Here is a 21,675-nt window from a genome sequence, read left to right as displayed (position 1 = left end):
GACTGGGATTCAAACGCAGGAAATCTGATTCCAGAGTCTGAGTTATTCCCTCAGGGTGCCCTGACATACTGTGTTTACAAAACCCAGCACACAGGAGGCGATCAATAGGTGTCGGATTTCTCCGCTTACCGCCCCTTTTCTGAGTCTCACCTTCCTCATCCGTGAAATGGGGCTAGTGTGGTGTCCCCTCCCAGGGGAGCCGCAGTGATTAAGGCCGTCACACAAGACTTTCAGCGCTTTCCGCCGTGCATTTTGATCCCAGCTGCCCACTATAGGTAGCATCAACGATTGACTAAATTCTGTCACATGATCTGCCCTCCCACTGTGCCAACATGGCGGCGCCCAGGTCCTAATCTGGGGAAACGTGCACCGAGACCAATTTGGTTTTCGGTGCTGCAAGAGAAGGTGAGGGGGGGCCTGGGCGACGCGGGGAGGGATCCGGAGCATGGGTGGGCCCGCTCGAGGGCTTCCGGCTTCTCAGGGACAGTCCTCCAAAGACGGGGGGTGGTGTCAATTTACTGAGGTCATAGGGTTTCCTTAGTCCCTACTTTACACTTGTGTAGGCCATCCGGCCAGGAAAGCAGCTCTCTGATGGTTTGGCTATTCTCTCCCCCGCCCTCCGAACTAGGCTTGGCGGGCAGAGGCGCCCGCGGATGTCCCGTGCGAGGATCGTTCTGTGGCTAAGCCTGAGTCTCCGCTCCGCCCGCAGCTTCTCTAGAGCCCGGTTTATGGAGGGGCAGCCCCAAGGGCCGCCAAATCCAGCGGCAATGGAGAATGGCACCGAGCCCTGCGGAGAAGAGCGCCCACCTGAGGTTCAGGAGACGACGGTCACTGAGGGGGCCGCCAAGATCGTCTTCCCCAGCGCAAACGAAGTTTTCTACAACCCAGTGCAGGAGTTCAACCGGGACCTGACGTGAGCAGAGTCCGGGGTCAGCTTGGCAGAGGGCAGTGGGTCTATGAGGATGAAGGAGTGTGAGCTGACTCTCCGTCTCCCGCAGATGTGCTGTGATTACCGAGTTTGCTCGCATTCAGCTTGGGGCCAAAGGAATCCAGAGTGAGTAGAGGTCCAGGCTTCTGGTGGGCAGGGGTGTGTCATGCAGAGCTCTCTCGTTGCCCCGCCCCTTCTCTCCCTTACCTTCCAGAAAGACTCCAGCCGTGTAGCAGGCACTGGGCTCTGCTCCTCTGCCTTTCTCCAGGGACTTTGGGGAAGATTTTCTTCCCTGAATCTCCTGTATTCTGAAGAGTTGGGGGAGGTTTCTCAGATGGCGCTTTGATATCCCCTAACTCGTGCGTCTGGATGGCTGCAGTCAAGGTGCCAGGTGAGAAGGATTTGCAAAAGGTGATCGTGGACTTGTCGGAGCAAGAGGAGGACAAGGCCGAAGTGAAAGAGGGTGCAAACCTGGCCCCGGGAGACCAGCCTCGAACAGCTGCCGTGCGGGATATCTGCGAGGTGGGGCCTGAACGTGGGAGGTAGCAGCCCTGGAGTCCAGTGGGTGGTAAAAGAAGGAAGGCTCCTGGAGGGGTAGAGCGATAGGAGCTGGGAAGGGGGGGCTCCTTGGTGCCCAGCAGAGGATGGAGGCATGGATGTGAGTGGGGCTCCCTGCTTACTCCAACAGGAAGGCCTGCGAGTGCTGGAAGGCCTGGCAGCCTCCGGCCTGCGTTCCATTCGCTTTGCGCTAGAGGTGCCTGGGCTCCGATCCGTGGTTGCCAATGATGCCTCTGCCCGGGCCGTGGATCTCATGCACCGAAACGTGCAACTCAACGATGTGGCCCACCTTGTACAGCCCAGCCAGGCGGATGCCCGGTAGGTGCTGGGCAGTAGAGGCTAGCTGCTGGAAGGTGCTTTCTGGAACAGAGGTCCCTGGGGTCAAATCCTGGCTGTGTCATAACCTTGCTCTGTGACCTTGGGAGAGTGGCCTTAGCCTCTTAGAGCCCGAGTTTCCTTGTCTATAAAACAAAGACAGTAGTTTTATAGGGGTTGCTGTATTTTATAGGGGTTACTGATTACACCTGTGTGGCTTGTGCTCGGAGGTGGAAATAAGTACCATTATGGTCTCCATTTTAGACTCAACTTCTTGTACTTCTATTCAGTCAAGTGAACCAGTGTATATCCAGTGCCAGGCACCATTCTTTTTTTAAAAAAATAAATTTATTCATTTATTTTTGGCTGCGTTGGGTCTTCGCTGCTGTGCGTGGACTTTCTCTAGTTGCGGTGAGCGGGGGCTACTCTTTGTCATGGCGCACGGGCTTCTCATTGCGGTGGCTTCTTTTGTTGTGGAGCACGAGTTCTAGGCACGCAGGCTTCAGTAGTTGTGTCACGTGGGCCCAGTAGTTGTGGCTCGAGGGCTCTAGAGCACAGGCTTAGTAGTTGTGGCGCACGGGCTTGGTGGCTCCGCAGCATGTGGGATATTCCTGGACCAGGGCTCGAACCCATGTCCCCTGCATTGGCAGGTGGATTCTTAACCACCGCACCACTAGGGAAATCCCCAGGAGCCATTCTGCCTGTCAGGACTGCATCGGTAAACAATACAGACAAAATCCCTGACCTTGTGGAGTGGTCAGCAAACTACAGCCTGCGAGGCCCACAGCCTGTTTTTTTACGGCCTGCCATCTAAGAATGTTTTTCACATTTTTAAAGGTTTAGAAAAAGAAGAATATGTGATAGGGACCATATGTCTCCCAAAAAGCCTAAAATACTTACTACCTGACCCTTTACAGAAAATAAATGAATTTAAAATGTTTGCTTTCTTGACCATATTAGAATCTAATAGGGGGACTTCCCTGGTGTTCCAGTGGCAAAGAATCCACCTCACAACGCAGGGAACGCGGGTTCGATCCCTGGTCAGGGAACTAAGATCCCACATGCCGCGGGGCAACTAAGGCCACGCACCACAACTACTGAGCTCGCGCGCCTCAACTAGAGCCTGCGTGCGACAAACTACAGAGCCCACACGCTCTGCGACCCGCGTGCCACAAGTAGAGGAGAGAAAACACTCACACCACAACTAGAGAGAAGCCCACGCGCCAACGAAGAGCCCGCGTGCCACAACAGAGACCCGACGCAGCCAAAAATAAATAAAAATAAATAAATAGTAAATAAATCTTTTTTTTTTAAAAAAAAGAATCTAATAGGAAACACAGATGATAACCAATAATCATGACAAATAAATAAACTGTGTAGTAAACTAGAGGTGAGAAGTGCTGGAGGCAGGGGTGAAATAACAGGGTATAAGGGATGGACGAAGGAAGGGTTGCAGTTATAAATTACATGGTCAGGAGCATTTGCATTTTCTCACCTGCAAAGAACAACAATAGTTTCAAATCTGTTGAAGATTGTGTGATTAGATGAGTTAATACATTTATAAACCGCTTGAAACAGTGTCAGGTAAATACGTGCTGCATCGGTATTGGCTATTATTATTGCCATCTTGTTTTTCCGTTTTTTTGTTTTTGGGTTTTTTTTTGGCCGCGCTGCATGGCTTATGGGATCTTAGTTCCCCGACCAGGGATTGAACACAGGCCCTCAGCAGTGAAAACACGGAGTCCTAACCACTGGACCGCCAGGGAATTCCCTATTATTATTGCCGCTGTTGGATAGGTAGACAGACCCAAGGAGGAAAAGTTAATATAGTCAGCAGCTGGATAAGCCAGGATCTGAAGCCACGCGGCTGGCCCCCAAGTCCAGGCCCAAACCATCACATTGTATGAGTGAACGTGTGTAGGGGACAGCATGGGTCCCTGGTGCAGGGGGCTGAGGACCTGGCCCTCTCGCTCCTAGGATGCTGATGTACCAGCATCAGAAGGCGTCGGAGCGGTTTGATGTCATTGACCTGGACCCCTATGGCAGCCCCGCCCCCTTCCTGGATGCAGCTGTGCAGGCTGTGAGTGAAGGAGGTGAGGCCAGCCTGATGCAAGGGCGGGGTGGGGATGGGTGGGCGGGGGTTATGTACTGAGCAGGGCTTGGGGTGTTGGAGGGTCCTCACTGCCGGGTCCCTCCCCACAGGGCTGCTGTGTGTGACCTGCACAGACATGGCAGTGCTGGCGGGGAACAGTGGGGAGACATGCTACAGCAAGTACGGGGCCATGGCCCTCAAGAGCCGGGCCTGCCACGAGATGGTGAGGGGCCTCCCGACTCTCCTCCCACCCCCAGACCTGCTTGGCCAGATCCATCCCAGGATTTTGATGACAAGCACGTTCTTTGTTTGTTTTTTTTTAATATTTATCTATTTTTTTGGTTGTGCTGGGTCTTAGTTGCAGCAGGCGGGCTCCTTAGTTGTGGCATGCGAACTCTGAGTTGCGGCACGCATGTGGGATCTAGTTCCCTGACCAGGGATCGACCCCGGGCTTCCTGCATTGGGAGCACGGAGTCTCAGCCACTGTGCCACCAGGGAGGTCCCAACAAGCACGTTCTTTAACCCGCATAGTTCCTGAGAGCATGGCTGCCAAATATGGTCCTTTGGGGGTGGGGTGGGGCAGTAGTTTTGCCCAGGATAAGAGTGGCTGATTACATTATTCTTTCTAGTATTCTCTACTTCAACAACTTTGCGATTTTCTTTTCTTTGTTTTTGTGGGGTTTTTTTTTTTTTTGCCGCACTGCATGACCTACAGGATCTCAGTTGCCCAACCTGGGATTAAACCCAGGCCATAGCAGTGAAAGCCTGGAATCCTAACCACTAGACCACCAGGGAACTCCCACAAAATTATTATTATTATCTCTAATTTTATGCTTCTTTATTTATTTATTGGCTGCGTTGGGTCTTCATTGCCGCGCGCGGGCTTTCCCTAGTTGCGGCGACCCGGGGCTACTCTTTGTTGTGGTGTGCGGCTTCTTATCGCGGTGGCTTCTCTTGTTGTCAAGCATGGGCTCTAGGCGCGTGGGCTTCAGTAGTTACAGCACACGGGCTCAGTAGTTGCAGCACGCAGGCCCTAGAGTATGCAGGCTTCAGTAGTTGCGGCGTGTGGGCTCAGTAGTTGTGGCACGCGGGCTCTAGAGTGCAGGCTCAGTAGTTGTGGCGCACGGGCTTAGTTGCTCCGCAGCATGCGGGATCCTCCTGGACCAGGGATCAAACCCTTGCCCCCTGCATTGGCAGGCAGATTCTTAACCACTGCGCCATCAGGGTTGTCCACAAAATTATTTATTTATTTATTTTTGCGGTACTTGGCCCTCTCACTGTTGTGGCCTCTCCCGTTGCGGAGCACAGGCTCCGGACGCACAGGCTCAGCGGCCATGGCTCACGGGCCCAGCTGCTCCGCGGCATGTGGGATCTTCCCGGACCAGGGCACGAACCCGTGTCCCCTGCATCGGCAGGCAGACTCTCAGCCACTGTGCCACCAGGGAAACCCACAAAATTATTATTTTTTTTTTTTCACAAAATTATTTTTTAAAGGCAGTTTTTCCAGGTTTGCATTTGGCTCTGGGTTCAGGTCCTAGTTTTGCTGGTGGCTTCGGGCAAGTGACTTCACCTTTTCTGGGCCTCTGTTTTTGCATCTGTGAAATGGTATGATGATGACCCAGACCCTACCAGGTTGCTATGGGGATTGAAGAAGGTAGGGTTGGCTATGTTGAGGGGCTGGGAAAGGAGAGCTCTTGTCCTCGTTCCTTAAGGACCTTGTTGTCAGGTCAGTCTGGAAAATGCTGCCTCCTTTCCCGTGTCAGAGTCTTACTGCAGCCTCTGGCAAGGAGAAGGCCCCAGTAGTTCGCAGCACCCAGTATCCTGCCCAGAGGAATGCAGGTCCTTGTGCCACATCACACAGCATGGGGCATGCTGAGAATGCTAGTTGGAAGAGGTTTGGTTTACTGGGCCTGTGCTTTCCTTAATCTTTTTTTTGGGGGGGGAGGGCCGTTCTGCACAGCATGTGGGATCTTAGTTCCCCGACCAGGGATGGAACCCATGCCTACCGCACTGGGAGCGTGGAGTCGTAACCACTGGACCGCCAGGGAAGTCCCTTCCTTAATCATTTAGTGCCAGGGCCTTAAAGAGACAGACTGGTGTGATTTCATAGATGAGGGAACTGAGGCTCTCACTTGCCAAGGGTCACTCAGGGCTGGGCTGAGAACCCGGGGAGCCGGCCCTGACCCTGTACTTGCGACCACCTTGTGTGGCTCCCTGTAGGGGAGGTGGCAGTGGGGGCAGGACTGATGGCTGGCACCCATCCCCCACGCCAGGCCCTGAGGATTGTCCTACACAGCCTGGACCTCCACGCCAACTGCTACCAGCGCTTTGTGGTGCCCCTGCTGAGCATCAGCGCTGACTTCTACGTGCGCATTTTTGTCCGTGTCTTCACCGGCCAGGCCAAGGTCAAGGCCTCGGCCAGGTTAGCCTGGGGCAGGGAAGGGTGATGGATGAGGGAGGTAACGGGGCCTTTCCCGGGGCGGGGGGAGGGAAGGCTGCCCTGGGGAGCCCAGAGGGGACCCAGTCAGCCTGAGGGAAGAGTTGGGGTGTGGTGGCAATTCTAGGAATTGGTGGCCACCCTGGTCTCCCACAGCAAGCAGGCGCTGGTGTTCCAGTGTGTGGGCTGCGGGTCGTTCCACCTCCAGCGCCTTGGCAAAGCTTCAGGAGCCTCCGGTGGCCGGTGAGCAAGGGTGAGCTGGGGAGGAAGGTGAAGGGAGCATCCCAGCCAGGGTCACCACCCCCGACCTCACCCCTCTCTGTGCAGGGTCAAGTTCTCTGCAGCCTGCGGCCCCCCTGTGGCCCCAGAGTGTGAGCACTGTGGGCAGCGACACCAGGTGGGGCTGGGTGGGGGTGCGGGGGGAAAGGCCAGGGGGAGGCGGGGGTCCTGGCTGTCCTGATCCCTGCTTATCTGGTCCCTGTGTGTCCATAGCTTGGTGGCCCCATGTGGGCAGAGCCCCTCCACGACCTAGACTTCGTGGGCCGTGTCCTAGAGGCTGTGAGCGCCAACCCTGGCCGCTTCCACACCGCTGAGCGGATCCGTGGGGTCCTGAGCGTCGTCGCTGAGGTGGGGGCCGCACCGTGACCGGGAGGAGGCTCCGCTGGTGCCCGGCCATCCTTCCTCGGTCCGCCCCACACCCACCCCGTCCTCTCTCGCAGGAGCTCCTGGATGTACCTCTCTACTACACGCTGGACCAGCTGAGCAGCGCCATCCACTGTAGCACGCCCAGGCTCCTGCAGCTGAGGTGAGGCCGGGCCCGGGGTGGAGCCTCTGCCTGACCCCTGGGTGCCCTTGGGCAAGTCGGGTCCCTCTTGGACTGGAGTCCCCTATAAAATGGAGACCAAACATAACCCCGGTGTAGGGCTTCTCATGCACAAGAGCTTAGAACAGCTCTTGGAAGCCATGAGCCCTGGCCACGGGGATAGTCTTACCGTTAAGGTGGTTGGCATTACGCAGGCAATGTAGTCACCAGGAGGTGTGCAGCCACGCCAGTCTGTGAAACAAGGGTCACACTCACAGGTCAGCACCGACTTTGGGGTCCAGCCTTCCCCTCCCTCTCACAATCCCTCCCGCTCCCCAGGTCTGCCCTCCTCCATGCTGGCTTCCGGGTCTCCCTCTCCCACGCCTGTAAGAATGCCGTGAAGACGGACGCCCCCTCCTCGGCCCTCTGGGACATCATGCGCTGCTGGGTGAGGCCAGGCCTGACCAGACGGAATTGGGAAGGCAGGGGATGGTCAGTGCCAGCATCCTCTGACCTCTGACCTTTGCCTCCCAGGAGAAGGAGTGTCCGGTGAAACGGGAGCGCCTGTCGGAGACCAGTCCGGCATTCCGCATTCTCAGTGTGGAGCCCAGGTAGGGGCATGGCACGGATACGGCTGCCCGCAGGCACGGGAAGCAGACGACACAGACCCTTCTCCTCACAGACACACGCTCATTCTTGAAGTGAGATCCAGAATCCATCCACCTCTCTCCCTCCCCTTCTGCCCTCACCCTATTCTGGCCCCAGTACTGCTCACCTGGACCAGTGCAGTGGCCTTCACCCTGGTCCCCCAGCTCTCCTCCCCCCGCATTCTGTTCCCCCCTGCAGTGGCCAGAGGGCACCTGTGAGCACAAGTCAGATCCCGTCCCTCCTCTGCTCAGAACCCTCCGTGGCTCCCACCTGACTCACTAGAAACAGTTCTATCTGCAGGCCCTGCACCATCTCCCCCTCACCTCCCTGCCCTCATTCGTCCACCACCACCACCCCCAACTCCACACTGGCCTCCTCACCCAAACTCACCAGGCACAGCCCCTCCTCAGGGCCTCTGCATGGCTCCCAGGCTCCCCAAAACTCTTAATCTCATGCCCTCACACGTTATAGTTTGCTGATTTCTGATTTGCCCCATTGCTTGCCTGTCTTGTGCATTAGAATGTCAGCTTTACCGGCAGCAGACTTTAGGCACACCGTAGGCACTTGATAAATGTTTATTAAATGAATGATAGAAACCTGACGTCTGCAGACACAGTTTTCCCAAAGCACGTCGAGCTGCACTGAGGTGGGCAGGCGGCCTGGGTGGTGTGTGCCCGCCTGCCTGGTAGGTGCCCTTCAGCCCCCACCCTCATTTCCCTAGGCTGCAGGCCAACTTCACCATCCGGGACGATGCCAACCCCAGCTCCCGCCAGCGAGGACTCAAGCGCTTCCAGGCCAACCCCGAGGCCAACTGGGGTCCCCGGCCCCGCGCCCGGCCACGGTGAGTGAGAGTGGGATGGGGGTGGGGCTTGGCTGGGGGGAGTGGGCACGGAGGCCAGACGGAGCCTCCGCTACTCATCTCCCTACGCAGAGGCAAGGCGGCAGGCGAAGCTGTGGAAGAGAGACGCAAGCTGCTCCAAAATAAGCGAAAGGAGCCGGATGAGGACCTGGCCCAGCGGGCTGCCCATCTCAAGACATTTCCCTGCAAGAGGTTCAAGGAGGTGAGGTGCCCCCCAGCCCCCACTGAAGCACACATGGGTTCGCCTCCCGGCAACAGGGCTGGGCCAATGGGCAGGCAGGGCTGGGAGAACTGGGGCCAGGCAAGTGTGTGGGAGTGAGCTCCCCATCCAGGGAGGGAACCCAGCAGAGGCTGCTGAGCTCCGGGCCAGGGTTCATTCACACCCATCATACTCCCACCAGGGCACCTGCCAGCGTGGGGAGCAGTGCTGCTACTCGCATAGCCCCCTGACGCCCAAGGCCACTGCTGAAGCCACCCCCACTGACTGTCCAGAGGCCCCCGATCAGAACCCCCTTGGGCCTGGGGCTGCTGCTGGTCCAGGCGAAGACTGAGCCAATAAAGACTTTTCACCTTCCCCTGACTGTCATTTGTCTGAATGGGGAGGCTGCCTGTGGTGTGTCTGTCCATCTGCTGGAGGGGCTCTGTCCATCTCTTCAGCTGCTTGTCTGGGGTCTGTTCCTCTGTCCATCTGTTTTAACTCCCTTGGGGAGCTCTGTGCACCTGGGCTGTGTTTGTCCCTGCCCGAATGAAGTGTTGTCATTGTTTCTGACGGGAGTGTTCTGTCTGTATCGGAGAGGTGGGGAGCTGATCGTCTTCCCGCAAGGTGTTTAGCCACCCATTTGCTGGCGCCTGCCGTTCCCGAGGTGGCCACGGGGCGGCAGCCGTGCGCTCACGCCCGCAGGGACCTTTACCCCCTTCCCCTTCCTCCCACCCTCCCAGCGTGGGCGCGCCCCCTGGACGCAGGCACGCGCGCAGGCTGGTATTCTAGACCCCGCGCCCGCTTATGGACTCGCGCCCCCGCCGCCGCCACCTCGCCGACTGGTTTCTCTGGCCCAGTTCCCGCCAGGGCCCCGGTGGCGGAAGCCGGACCGGAACCAGGCGCCTCATGCATCCGCTCCGGACCAGGTGCTTCCTGCCCTGCGGCCCCTCGGGCTCGCACACTGAGGCACCCGGCAGCCTGCTGCAACCCCTCCCCCCCAGGGCAGCGGCGGGTGGCAGCGTTAACGAAGAGGCCTGGGGCAGAATCCCCACCCTGCCACGTGGTAGCTGTGGGACCCTGCAGGCGCCCTTTACCTTGTTTCATCCCCATCTGTAAAATGAACCTAATTCCAGAACCCACCCTGTAGGGATACCAGAGTTAACTCGTATGTTTAGAACTGTACCCTTGCTTCCCTGGGGCAGTAGGAAGGTTGCTTGTGGGGTCCTGGGCTTCACCTGATTCCTGAGTGGGGGGGCGATAGTTCGGTGCTGGGGGGCAGCTGAGGGCCTGCCTGGGGCTCCTGCAGTCACCCAGATACGCACTGGGCAAAGGACGACTGACCCGGTGGGAGGTTGCTGGGGATAAGGGACAGTGTTATGTTGACAGTGTCACTGCTTACGTTGTGGTACCCAGCACCCTTCCCTTTGTGAGGCCCAGCAGGAACTTGAGCTTTACCGCCATTCCGAGATATTTACCCAATGCCTCTTTATCACTGTCCACCCTGAAGTGGCCCCCACTGTGGGATGAGGGCCAAGGACCTCTGAGTTGGGGCTATGTGATCCTGTGATGTGGAGGCCCAGGATTGTGGGGGCCTGCTGGGGAGGAACCTATTAGAAGGTTCTGCCAGCTCTGGCATGGGAGGAAATCTCCCCCAGCTGTGGCACTTCCCCTCACCCTCCTGGGCCTGGAAAGGTGGTGTGGATAGTGCATGGTGGGGGGGGGGGGGGGGGCAAGACACCTGCCTAGGCTGGACACCCAAGGCCAAACTGTCAGAACTGCCCTCCAGTCAGTGCCCCACTCCAGGGTGGGGCTGGCAGAAAGGCGGGGAGGCACTCTGTAGAAAGAGGAACCAGGCAGGGTGAGGAGAGGAGAAGGGGGCCCCTGGGTCACGAGGCCCCAGCAGGGCCGGAAAGAGCTCTCCTCCACCCCCATCAGCACGGACACAGCAAGGGGTATTCAAAGCTGGAGGACAGACCCAAGTGACATAGGGACCACTGCATCCATCCCTGCCTCAGTGTCCCTTCTGCATGCAACTGGGCACCTCACTCCTAGGGGTGTGCACCCTGGCTGGGATCCTTCAGTGCCTGGGGGGATGGAGGGTGAGGCCTTGAGGGGTGACAGTCAGTCCTGCATGTGCCGGCTGGGGGCGGGGACTTGAGGCCCGCGCTAGGAGATCCCCGCCCGCTGGTTTCCTCCGGGGTCAGCCCGGCTCCTTATCAGGCGCGGCCAGGCAGCCAGGCCCTTATCTGCACTGGCCCAGCATCCTCCGGCCGCTGCGCCAGGGGTGAGAGGGAGGAAACCCGGCCGCCAGGGGCGGGGAGAGGGCAGGCGGCCCGGAGCTGCTCACTTTCCCTGGAGGGACCTACCCTGTTGCTGCCGCCGCCGCGGTGGCCCTTGGGAGCCAAGGAAGCGGGGCGGCCTGATGCTGCGGCCCAGACAGGGCCTCCGGCTGCCAGCAGCACGGAGCGCAGGGGCCCGAGTGGGCGGCGGTGCCTTGCCTGAAGTCGGAACCACATCCTGGACCTGAAGGACAGAGTCACGGCCATCAGCAGGCATCCGGAGCAGTGCTGGGGTAAGGGTGGCGTGGGCCTGAAATTGGGGGATCCCGGACCCTACGACATTCATTCATTCGTTCCTTCCTTCATTCATCTAGGGGGCCCACTAAGTGAGAGACCAGGCCTAGCTAGGGAAGACAGGGCAGGGGGGCCAGGAATCCCAGACACTGCTGGGACACGCCAGGCCATGAGGCCACGAGTGACCAGGGATGTGGAAGCAGGGTGCAAAGGGGTGGATACTGATGGGGGGTGGGGAGGACACAAGAGCCAGAGGGAGGATTAGGGCATGACTCTGTGCTGGGCAGTGGGGTTAGCATCTGGAGTCAGTGTCAGCAGTGGGGTCACAGGGTTCGTAAAGGGGACATTTTCAGCGGGTGGGGGCGTGGTCACTGGAGTGATTATGGAGGACTTTCAGAGTCTGACATGGAGACAATGGGAAGAGCCTCAGGGTTATAGCTGAGGGCCACATGGTCAGCCAGGGGGCAGTGGTCAGTGAAGGGTCAGTCAATCGTGGAGGGATTCCAAGGTCCATGGTGTCAATGAAGGGTCTTGGGATCAGATCTGAGGGTTACAGGGGCACCCTGTGGTCAAAGGGTCCATCATGGGTTCCCTGCCTTGCCCTTCCCTCCAGGCTCCAGGCGAGAGGGGATTCTGGAAGAAGGGAAATTGGCTCAGGGGCTCTACAACTAAGGCCTCATGGGTCACAGACAGCTCAGAAGCAGCATTCCTGAGCTCAGTGCTGCCCAGAACCTCAGTGGGCACCTCCTGTCCTTGTGTTGGCCCCCCTCCCATGTCCTGGTAGTTTCTGGGCCCACCCTGCACCTGTCTTTGCCCACTGAACTGCCACCCCCCTCCAGTCTTCTTCCCATTTGAGGGCTCTGTTGGGCTAAGGGTGGGGGGTGGCTTCTGATTCCCCCCTCCCCGCTGGCTTCCTTCCTCCCACAGGTGAGCACCCCCTCGGGGTCCATGTGCCCGCCCGAGGCCCAGGCAGAGGTGGGCCCCACCATGACCGAGAAGGCCAAGATGGTGTGTGCCCCCAGCCCAGTGCCTGCCCCGCCCCCAAAGCCTGCCTCGCCTGGGCCCCCAAAGGCGGAGGAGATGGGCCACAGAGGCTCCTCGCCACCCAGGCTGCCCCCTGGCGTGCCAGTGATCAGCCTGGGCCACACCAGGCCCCCAGGGGCAGCCATGGCCACCACGGAACTAAGCACCCTCCGTCCCCCGCTGCTGCAACTCTCCACCCTGGGGACCGCCCCAGCGCCCCTGGCCCTGCATTACCACCCTCACCCCTTCCTCAACAGGTCAGTGGGGGACTGGGGCCTGGGGGGAATCCGGGGTCAGGGTCCTTACCCACAAGGCATTAGTGACCCACGACCCCTTACAGCCTCTACATTGGGCCGGCAGGACCTTTCAGCACCTTCCCTAGCAGCCGGCTGAAGCGGAGACCAAGCCATTGTGAGCTGGAGCTGGCTGAGGGTGAGTATGGGTTTGTGTTCGCCCAGCCATCTCTGCTGGGGCCCACGTCTGTCACGTAGCCGTCCACAGGGCAAGGTTATGTGACATCGCACGCAGACATACACAGGACAGCCCACACAGGGCCTCAGTACTCGGGCAGGTTACACCCACGTGCAAAACCCCAGACAAATGACCGGTTCCACACAAGCACAGCCACCCAATGAGCCACAAAGAGTCGCGGCAAGACACAGCATGGCACGGGGGCTTCAAAACGACAGCCACGCACATGCGCAGGCACACAGAAAACAGCCACAGGACAGCAACCATCCAAGAGACAGCCACACGAGAGAGAGAGAGCCACAGGACCGCAACCACAGCCACTGAGGTCCATGGCCACACAGGAATTAGCCACACAAGCACAACCGCACGGCAATGATCACACACCACAGCCATTTAGATATACCAGGAGTTCACAAGGCCACCTGAGACACGAACGGCACCACAATCACTGGGAGAGAAACTCTCAGAATGAGAATGAGAACCATAGGGACAGCTCCCGGACCGACAGCCACATTCCCTGGAGAATTTCAGCCCTTAACATCAAGGTGTAGACAGAGGTACAGAAGGCTTCAGTTGTCTGCAGCCTGGGCCTGTGATAGTCCTTGTCTAGGCAGCTTAGAGGTGGGGCTGCGGGGGGCTGCTAACTGGCAGGAGGGCTACACGTGGATCCTACGTGTGTATCCCTTGGGTGGAGAAAGGCCCAGCTCCCCGCCGGGGCTGAAGTCCCATGAGGGTGCTGGGAGCCTGGGAGCAGGTGGGGGTGCCTGCCTCCCCCGGGCCATGGCGCCAACCCTGCCACTCCTGTCCTCAGGGCACCAGCCCCAGAAGGTGGCCCGGCGCGTGTTCACCAACAGTCGGGAGCGCTGGCGGCAGCAGAACGTGAACGGCGCCTTCGCCGAGCTCAGGAAACTGCTGCCAACGCACCCGCCCGACCGGAAGCTGAGCAAGAACGAGGTGCTCCGCCTGGCCATGAAATACATTGGCTTCCTGGTGCGGCTGCTGCGCGACCAGGCAGCGGCTCTGGCCGCAGGCTCCGCCCCTCCAGGGCCCCGCAAACGGCCGGCGCACCGAGCCCTGGACGACGGCGCCCGCCGCGGGCCTTGTCGCAGGGCCGAGGTGGTGGCGCGCCCGCAGCCCGCGCCCCCAGGCGGCCCCGATGGCAGCCCCGGTGGGGCGGGCCGACCCATCAAGACAGAAAAAGCGGCTGTGAGTCCGGAGGTGCGATGACCTCCACGGTGTCGCCTCTGAGCCGAAGGGCACTGGGAACTCAGCCCAGGGCCGTCCAGGAAGGGGCGGACGACGCTCAGCGCCTGCCCTGGAGATAACTCCCCCGAAGAAGGACCAGTGAAGAGTCCCCTACAGGGGAAAGGGCCCGGGGGTCTGGAAGGGCGACCGTCGCCCCCAGGGGCCCTGCAGACCCTTTTATCGCCCACCGCCCGCTGGAAGTGGCCTTGTCCGCGTACCCCTCCCGGGGGAGAGACCCGGGAACCAACACGTCAGAGCGGTCATCGGACCCAAGTGGTGCCGCATTTTTACGTGCTGGGGTCACCGAGGGAGGTGGGGAGGGACCGGAGAGCCTACTCCTTTCTCACCGGCGCCCCCTCCCGGAGACCAAGAGATACGCGCTCCTCGACGGTGGCGGCCGCCGGCCTGGCGGGAGGAGAGAGGCGCAGAATCCATGCGGCGGCCCCACCCCACCGATCCCCCGAAACTCTCCCGCACGATCGCGTTAGCGAAGGCTCAGGCGCTCTTGCTTTTGTTTTTCTTTATTTCTTTATTTCACATACACATTAGCCATTCAATGGAGAAGCCGGAGAGAGTCAGGCAAAGATGGTATAACAGAAGCGCAGTGACGGGGGCGGGGTGGGGTGGGGCGGGGCGGAGAGGGAACGTACGGGCTGGCTGCCTACTTGCATTCCGCTAGGACACTGAAAACCCAGAAAACAAAACAGACAGTAAACTACCCTTGTTTCTTATGTATCTCAGTGCAGAGACGGGGGTGGAGGGCAGAGAGGGGGAGACCAGGCTGAAGGAAGAGGAGCGGAGGGACGGGGACGCTAAGGGGGAAGCACACCAAATCCATTAGTACTATATATAGAGATACTCGTATATACTGCGTTTCTTAGCCTAAGAAGAAACTTGTTTGACGGGACGGGCGGCCTTTGCGGTCCGCGATGCTGGTGCTGGTCGGGCGCACGGATCTCCCGGGGCCGAAGCGGGGCTGGCCCAGGCTGGCTTGCGGGGGGAGGGGGGCGCCCCAAGGGTGGGTGGGGGGGAGCAGAGGCGGGGCTGGGGTGCCCCTCGGGCTCTCGATTGGGGGACGTAAGTTCTCGTGACTTTATTGCTCCTTTATTTTCTCTCGTGTGTGTGTGTGGGGGGGGGGGTGTCCGTTCAGCACGGTCGGGGTGGGGAAGTGGTGGGTCGTCTGAGCCACCCGGCCCCTCTGGGACCCAGAGCGCGGCGTCCGCTCCGCCAGCACGGGGGTGAGAACAAGGCACTAGGTCGGCCGGCCAGCGCGGGGGCGGGTGTGTAAGGCAGTCGACGGGGTTGGTTGCAGGGTAGGCTGGGGCTGTGTGCGGGGCCGTGTGCGTGCGTGCGTGCGTGCGCGGGCCTGGGCGAATCGACCTGTCAGCTTGGCTGGTCCTGTCCTGGAGCGTCGAGCCTTCCCCGTACTCCCCGGAGGGTGACCGGGGTGGGGGTGGGAGGGTGATGTTGAGTCGCGGGCGCCAGGGAAGCGGTGGGGGGCGGGGGAGGGGAGAAACTACCAACTTGCTGAGCGCGCTCCTGATAATGCTGGTGAGGGTCAAGTTGGCGTCTGGCTCAAAGAAGGACGCTCGGGTTGGAGAGGGAGGGAGGGGACGTTTGTTCGTTGGCATTGACCTCTGCGGGGGAGGGGCTGGGGACCCGCCGCCGCGCCCTCGGGCCCGGACGGGGATGGGGCGAGGAGGGGGCGCTGGGCCCCGGGGAGGGGGCGCCCGGGGAGACCCGCGGCCAGAGCAGCCCGCCGCCGGGCGCACGCCGCTGTCCCGTTCCGTTAAACTCAACAAAGAAGGGATATGCGTGTTCCTAACAAGTGCAGGATATTTAATTGATTCATAAACTTATGTATAATAGTTTGTGGGTTTTTTAAAACGTACTTTATAATGTAAGAAGCACCAGGGTTTTTATGTTGAATTATCTTTAAAATAATTTTCTCTCGTCCTTTTCCTTTTTGATCTTGTGTTGGTTTTTTAATGTCGAGGTGTTGTTTTTTTTATTTTTCAATTCTAAAATGTGAACGTTTCCTTCAGCCCTCCCACCGAAACCGAGAACGAACGACGAAACAAATAAAAACCCCAGATCATCCTCGTCAACGCAGGAAAACGACTTAAAAAAAAAAAAAAAGAAAAAAAGAACAAAAAAAAAAAAAAAAGGAAAAAACACTCAGCTTTCGTTACCCCCGCACAAGGCGGGGCAGGCCCGGTTCTTTTAGCGTCCCCAGAGCCGCGAGGACATTACAACAAAAATAGAATTTTTTTTTCTTAATCTCTTAACATACAAAGATAGGAAAACTCTCTGATGCATTGCACTTGGTTCAATGAAAAAAAAAAAAAAGTTCATTTCCCCCATATATATTTTTTGTGGGTTTTTTCTCTTCTAACACGTCCCCACATCTCCTGTCGCCCTCGTCGCCCCTCGCCTGCCCCTCACAACAACACTTAGGAAAGGAGCGGCCCCCAACCCCCGTGCCCACCCCGGCAGCCCTGCAGGGCGCGCTCCCGCCCCGGCCCAGCTGGCCTGCAGCTTCCGACCTCGCCTGGGCGGGCGCCCCGCAGACCCCCGCCCCCGAGGACCCACCGCGCCCGCGGCCCCGATTGTCTTCGAGGGAAGGGGCGTGTGCGGCCGGGCAGGGGGGCAGGGGTCCCTTCTGCTCCCCTCTCAGCTCTGACCCTGTTTAGCCAACCAAACTGAAAAATCATTGCACTTTGACCGCGCGTCACGCCCGGCCCACCCGGCCCCCCACCCCCCGCCCTACTCCCCACGACCCCCAGGCTCCCGCGGATTCCCCTATCCCCTGCTTCTCAGACCCGGTCCTCCTCGAGGGCTACACGCGGATGCGGGAGGGGCTTCGCTCAACTTCCAACAAAAGCCACCCCTGGGGCCAGCCACCTTGTGGCTTCCAGCTGGGGAGGCGGCACCACTCAAGCTGGCCCCTTTTGCCCCAGGTAAGAGCTCTCCTCTCCTCTCCAGCCACCTCCCTCCCCTCCTTCCCTCCCTTTGCTTGGGGCCACAGCCTCACAAACTAGATTCACAATAAATAAAGCCCATAACCCACCCCTGTGTGGTGCAACGTTGGGTTGATTGACTTTCAGAGGATCCTGACCTGTGCTTTGTGTTTTCATACAGTTAAGAAGGAGAGAGAAAGAGAGAGAGAGAGGCACAAGGACTCCAGAAGGGGGCCAAGATGCAGGGAGGAGGGAGTAAGGCACAGAAAGACAAGCCAGAGGGGCCAAGTCACACCCTGGAGGCGGGCTGGGCGTGCTGTTTGCTCCCCTCCCTCCCAGGGGGGCTTCTGAAGACCCTCTGGACAGGCCCCCAACCATCCCTTGGGGGAGGAGGGGGCTGTGGTGGTGGTGGTGGGGGAGAGCTACTTCTTGTGGTGTGTTACCAAATTGTTCCCAAGTTGCTCAAATGGAGGAGTTCCCAATTGCAACAGCAAAAAGACCGAAACAATGAATGCCCCACCCCTAAATAAAGAGTAAAGACATTACAGCTGAAATCCAGAGAGAAGTGGCCGTGGGGGTGGCGTGGGGGAAAGGGGAGGCAGAGAAAGCTCCAAAACACTTCTGAAAAAGGACGACACCCAACACCCTCCAAAGGAACTGAAAGTCGGCAAGCAGGACGCCTACCTAGCGCGGGTGGCGGTTTAGCCAACGGCAGCGGCGGCTGCCTCGTCCTCCTCGCTCGACTCCGGGGTCCCCTTTCTGCTCCACTCTCCGGCCCGGCCACAGCAGGGCTGTCTGCGTAGGGGCAGGGGCAGGGACCGATGGGGCGGAGCGAGGGCACCTGCATGCGGGGCTGGGGTGTGGGGGCAACCTGGGGCCCACCTCCCCTCACTTGTAGCATGTCAGGACGGTGACCTTCCTGGCCTGCCTTGGGAGAGAGGGAAGAGGGGACCTGTCCCAGGCTGGGATGGGCTGTCTAGAGCATTCCGACCTTTTCCTATGGACTGTACAGAGGGGTTTGGGGCCCGGGGAACTGCCCCTGCAGCTCAGGGTCGGGTGGTAGAACAACCTCCATTCTGGGAGCACAAAACTAGCTCCGGGAGATGCCCCCTGCCCAGCCGGGGTTGGGGGGCTTCTAGCCCGAGGGCGGGGCAGAGGGACATCGCGAGGCTACCCTGCCTCACCCGGTCCAGAGCAGCTGGGGGAAGAAGCCAGAGGCAAAGGCAGTGAGGGAGGGAGGGGGTGGAGTCTGGAGGGGAGAGCCCTCTGGATCTGCACCCCATCATCTTTACAAGCTGGTCCTCTGAGCTCCCTAGTGAAGCTCCGGCCCTAGTCGAGGGTGGGGTTCCCCTGGGAAGGGTGAGGGTGGGGGACAGGCCCCTTCAGAATTGTGCTGGTTGCTTTGTTTGGGGATTTTGCTCCTTCCCCAGAAGGCCGGGACGGGGTATGGGGGGAGGAAGGCAGTTCTGCATCCTTTCTTTCTGTCCTCTACTTGACAGAGTCCGTTTTGCATGTTTCTTTCTGCTTGGCTGCTGGTGCACAGCTCCACCGAGACCTCTTCTGAGGCTCTCCGAGAACTGAGCTGCTTCTGGGGGCCTGCAGGGGTCCCCGGGCTGGAGGAGAGAAGGGCTGAGTGGCTGACGACGTCTAATTTTTGCTTTTCGGTGGGGCTGGGCTGGGCTGGGGGATTTTTTTCCACGTCTCAAAATTTCTTCTCCCCCCTTTTGAGGAACCTCTTCTTTTCATTTTGCCATTTCTTTTGTCGATCTTATCAGAGGAACCAGGACTGAAATGGGACGAAAAAAGAGGCGATATTGAGAAGAGCAGGGGCAGGTCCCTTCTTGCTCCCACCTGGTCCTGTGACTCCAGGCTGGTTCCTGAGGCCCCTGGAGGGTCCAGCTCCAGCAGAGCCAAGGAACCAACACCTCATGCAGAGGTACATCCCCACTCTGTCGGTCCCTCCTGTGGGGATCCTGACCCCCTAAGAGACCCTGCCTCCGGTGCTGGAGTCCAGCTGGCCTTCTCGTGGGTACCGTGCCCAGCGGGTGAATCCCCGTGGCTGGCACTGGCACAAGCACAGACCTGGGATCTGCCCACGTTTCCAATTGTTTAGGTTTTTGTGTGGGTCCTGGAGGGTGGGGGAGGATGCCAGGCTACAGCTTTTGTCCCCAGAGGGGTTTGGGGAGTGGCGTGGGGGGTAGCCCAGCTTCTTGCTGAGTTTTCTTTCTGTCTCTTTGGATTAAAAGCAGAAATTCCCATCTGCATAGCTCAGCTAAGGTCCCACAGCCTGAAAGTCTGGGGAGGGGTGGGTACCACATGGCTTCAGTCCCTAGCAGTACCAGGCCTGGGGGAAGGGATCAGTAGCCCAGTGGGCTTGATCTTCTACCCTCCTGGGCGCCACGCCCTGTGGAAGACCTGAGGCTCCCTCGCGTGGGCATCGCTTCCCTCAGGGTGCCAGCAGGGGGCGCCGCCTTCCCACAAACAGGCTCTGGCAGCCACTCAGTACAAAACACACCTAGGGTGGACCCCTGGGAACTGGGCTGCCTGGCAGAACCCTCCACAAAAGGCTCTGGCCCCACCTCACGGCCAAGGGGCGGGGCAGGGGGGTTCTCCTCTATGGTCTACAGTGCCTGGGTATGTCTGGTGGTACCCTCGGGGCAAAATGGTGGTGGGTGGTCCCTGAAAATGCATCTTGGGGCCTCTCTCCGGCTCAGGGTCACAGACTCAGATCTGCAGAGGCCAAGCAGAGCTAACTACAGAGCATGCACCGGGTGCTGACTCATTCTATCCTCACTCCAACCCTGCACAGAAGCCAGGTGAAGAGAGGGTGGCTGAACTGCCCAAGGCCACACAGCCCACAGGGCCAAGCTGGGACTCAAATGCAGGGGGCAGCTCAGACTCAATGCTCCTAACTGCTATGTGTGGCGTGTTCACAGGGAGGCAGGGTCTGTGGTGACCAGGACACCCGCACCTTTCCAAGGCTGTGGCCAAGGCTGCCGCATCAGGGTGAGGGCCTAGGGTAGCTAGATCAGCCAAATTTTCAAAAGAAGCTAGAAGGGCTTCCCTGGCCGTCCAGTGGTTAAGACTCTGAGCTTCCAATGCAGGGGGTGCGGGTTCGATCCCTGGTCGGGGAACTAAGATCCCACATGCCATGTGGTACGGCCAAAAATAAATTATTAATTTGAAAAAAAAAAAGAAAAGAAGCTTGAAAATCCAGACAATTTCACGTGAAATTTTCCAATATGTGAAACACTTGTTTTGGTCACACAGATTATGCCTACAGCCCTCAGGCTCTGGTTTGGAACCGCAGGCCATCGTCCACCGTGAGATGGAGACATCAAGTTTTAGAGTTAGAAAGGGCCTTGGTTATATGAGATCATAGATGTTTACTAAACCTCTTGTGGCAGTCATTTCGTGATGTACGTAAGTCAAGTCATTATGTTGTACACTTTAAACTTATACAATGCTATATATGTCAATTATATCTCAATAAAACTGGAAAAAAGAAGAAAGGGCCTCGGAGATCATCTAGAACTTTATGGGACAATGGAAATATTCTCTATTTGTGCTGTCCAATGCAGTAGCCACTAACAATGCATGGCTTCTAAGCACTTGAAATATGGCTAGTGTGACCAAGGGACTAAATTTTTCTCTCGTTATTTAATTTAAACAGCCACATGTGGCCAGTGGCCACCACACTGGGTAGTGCAGATGGAGGGCATTTGGAAACACGGGGGTTTGGGGTTGCCACAATGACTGGGGGCACTGCTAGCATTTACTGGGTGGGCAGAGATACTACACTTCCTGCCACGTACTGGACAACATGCAGAGAGGAGACCTGCCCTCCTTTGATGGAGCTCCTGGAGCACCTGCCCAAAGTTCAACCCCATCGACTGATTTTAGGCCAAGTGGAGGCTCATGGGGGCCTAGCAAGGTGTGGAGGAAACCCAGGCCTCAGGCATTCTCAGTGGCTGGGGGAGGGCTGGTTCAGCAGCCAGCTCCCAGGCTTTGGTCCTGGCCGGAGGAATAGGGGAGCTGCCCTAGTGAGCCCCCTGTCCCTGCAGGCTCGGGTGTTAGTGTTCTCTGGGACACCCACCCACACACACACACACACACACACACACCTTCCCGAGGGGAGACTACACCAGAACCCTTACACCATCACCCTGGCTGTGAGCCTGCCCCTCCCCCTTCCTGTGAGGGAAGAGAGGCCAGGGACAACCAGTGCAGGGAGGGCCTGCTTGGCCTCGATGCCCTTGGCGGCCAAGCCAAGGCCCCAGACTGGCCCCGTTGGGGCCTCCTGAGCCGCACAGTGGTGGGGGGCAGGGGGACGTGCTCAGATTGAGGGGCCCTCCCCTCAGAGGAGGAAGACTCTGGTTCCAGGCCTGGAGTCAGGGACAAAGACAACTCCAACGGGACTCCCTGGTGCCTCCCCACGGGTCCCAGAAATGGGGGATCTGCTGCCAAGCACGGAGCGGCTTTTTCTGCTCACACCTCCCTGCTTCCGAGCCAGGTCCAAAATTGATTAAAACTAAGTAAAAAACGCTGCCCAGGGAATGACAAAA

At 58.6% G+C, this 21,675-nt stretch overlaps 3 protein-coding genes across 6 annotated transcripts in view; 2 read left to right on the top strand and 1 right to left on the bottom strand.

Annotated features, from left to right (window-relative positions):
- Positions 1-326: 326 nt before the first annotated feature.
- On the top strand, positions 327-9,219 carry TRMT1 (tRNA methyltransferase 1). 3 transcript variants are annotated; one of them, XM_065873260.1, is made up of 17 exons: positions 327-405; positions 710-913; positions 999-1,054; positions 1,308-1,450; positions 1,617-1,804; positions 3,779-3,894; positions 4,004-4,116; positions 6,167-6,315; positions 6,487-6,573; positions 6,658-6,727; positions 6,823-6,957; positions 7,050-7,135; positions 7,472-7,580; positions 7,667-7,743; positions 8,502-8,621; positions 8,712-8,841; positions 9,041-9,219. In XM_065873260.1, the coding sequence occupies exons 2-17, from the start codon at positions 729-731 to the stop codon at positions 9,188-9,190; spliced, it is 1,914 nt and encodes a 637-aa protein (XP_065729332.1). In that variant the 5' UTR covers positions 327-405; positions 710-728; the 3' UTR covers positions 9,191-9,219. The 3 variants fall into 3 exon arrangements, with proteins under 3 accessions (XP_065729332.1, XP_065729331.1, XP_065729333.1); XM_065873259.1 differs by having other exon boundaries at positions 349-405; positions 629-913; XM_065873261.1 differs by lacking the exons at positions 327-405; positions 6,487-6,573 and having other exon boundaries at positions 753-913.
- A 2,182-nt stretch (positions 9,220-11,401) lies between these two features.
- On the top strand, positions 11,402-14,258 carry LYL1 (LYL1 basic helix-loop-helix family member). 2 transcript variants are annotated; one of them, XM_065875335.1, is made up of 4 exons: positions 11,402-11,410; positions 12,339-12,691; positions 12,775-12,866; positions 13,717-14,258. In XM_065875335.1, exons 2-4 carry the CDS (start codon positions 12,360-12,362, stop codon positions 14,130-14,132), a joined length of 840 nt encoding a protein of 279 aa, XP_065731407.1. In that variant the 5' UTR covers positions 11,402-11,410; positions 12,339-12,359; the 3' UTR covers positions 14,133-14,258. The 2 variants fall into 2 exon arrangements, with proteins under 2 accessions (XP_065731407.1, XP_065731406.1); XM_065875334.1 differs by lacking the exon at positions 11,402-11,410 and having other exon boundaries at positions 12,360-12,691.
- Positions 14,259-18,881: 4,623 nt separating this feature from the next.
- NFIX (nuclear factor I X) overlaps positions 18,882-21,675 on the bottom strand; it is a 66,500-nt gene continuing 63,706 nt past the window's right edge. The window contains exon 9 of the mRNA XM_065873100.1: positions 18,882-18,896. The gene's annotated coding sequence lies outside the window, so the exon portion shown is untranslated. The remainder of the gene's footprint in view (positions 18,897-21,675) is intronic.

The sequence above is a fragment of the Phocoena phocoena genome, chromosome 3, assembly GCF_963924675.1.
Source record: "Phocoena phocoena chromosome 3, mPhoPho1.1, whole genome shotgun sequence".
Lineage (NCBI taxonomy): Eukaryota > Metazoa > Chordata > Mammalia > Artiodactyla > Phocoenidae > Phocoena > Phocoena phocoena.
The sequence above is the reverse complement of the archived record's forward strand: the minus strand, read 5'-3'. Positions and strand labels throughout refer to the sequence as shown.

Bases quoted from the DNA above. Each gene is read 5' to 3' on its own strand.
- TRMT1 (XM_065873259.1), top strand. From the start codon at position 654: ATGTCCCGTGCGAGGATCGTTCTGTGGCTAAGCCTGAGTCTCCGCTCC. The intron at 4,117-6,166 runs GTGAGGGGCCTC...CCCCCACGCCAG, and splicing joins GCCGGGCCTGCCACGAGATG to GCCCTGAGGATTGTCCTACA. The intron at 7,136-7,471 runs GTGAGGCCGGGC...CCCGCTCCCCAG, and splicing joins CCCAGGCTCCTGCAGCTGAG to GTCTGCCCTCCTCCATGCTG.
- LYL1 (XM_065875335.1), top strand. From the start codon at position 12,360: ATGTGCCCGCCCGAGGCCCAGGCAGAGGTGGGCCCCACCATGACCGAG. The intron at 12,692-12,774 runs GTCAGTGGGGGA...GACCCCTTACAG, and splicing joins CCTCACCCCTTCCTCAACAG to CCTCTACATTGGGCCGGCAG. The intron at 12,867-13,716 runs GTGAGTATGGGT...TCCTGTCCTCAG, and splicing joins TGAGCTGGAGCTGGCTGAGG to GGCACCAGCCCCAGAAGGTG.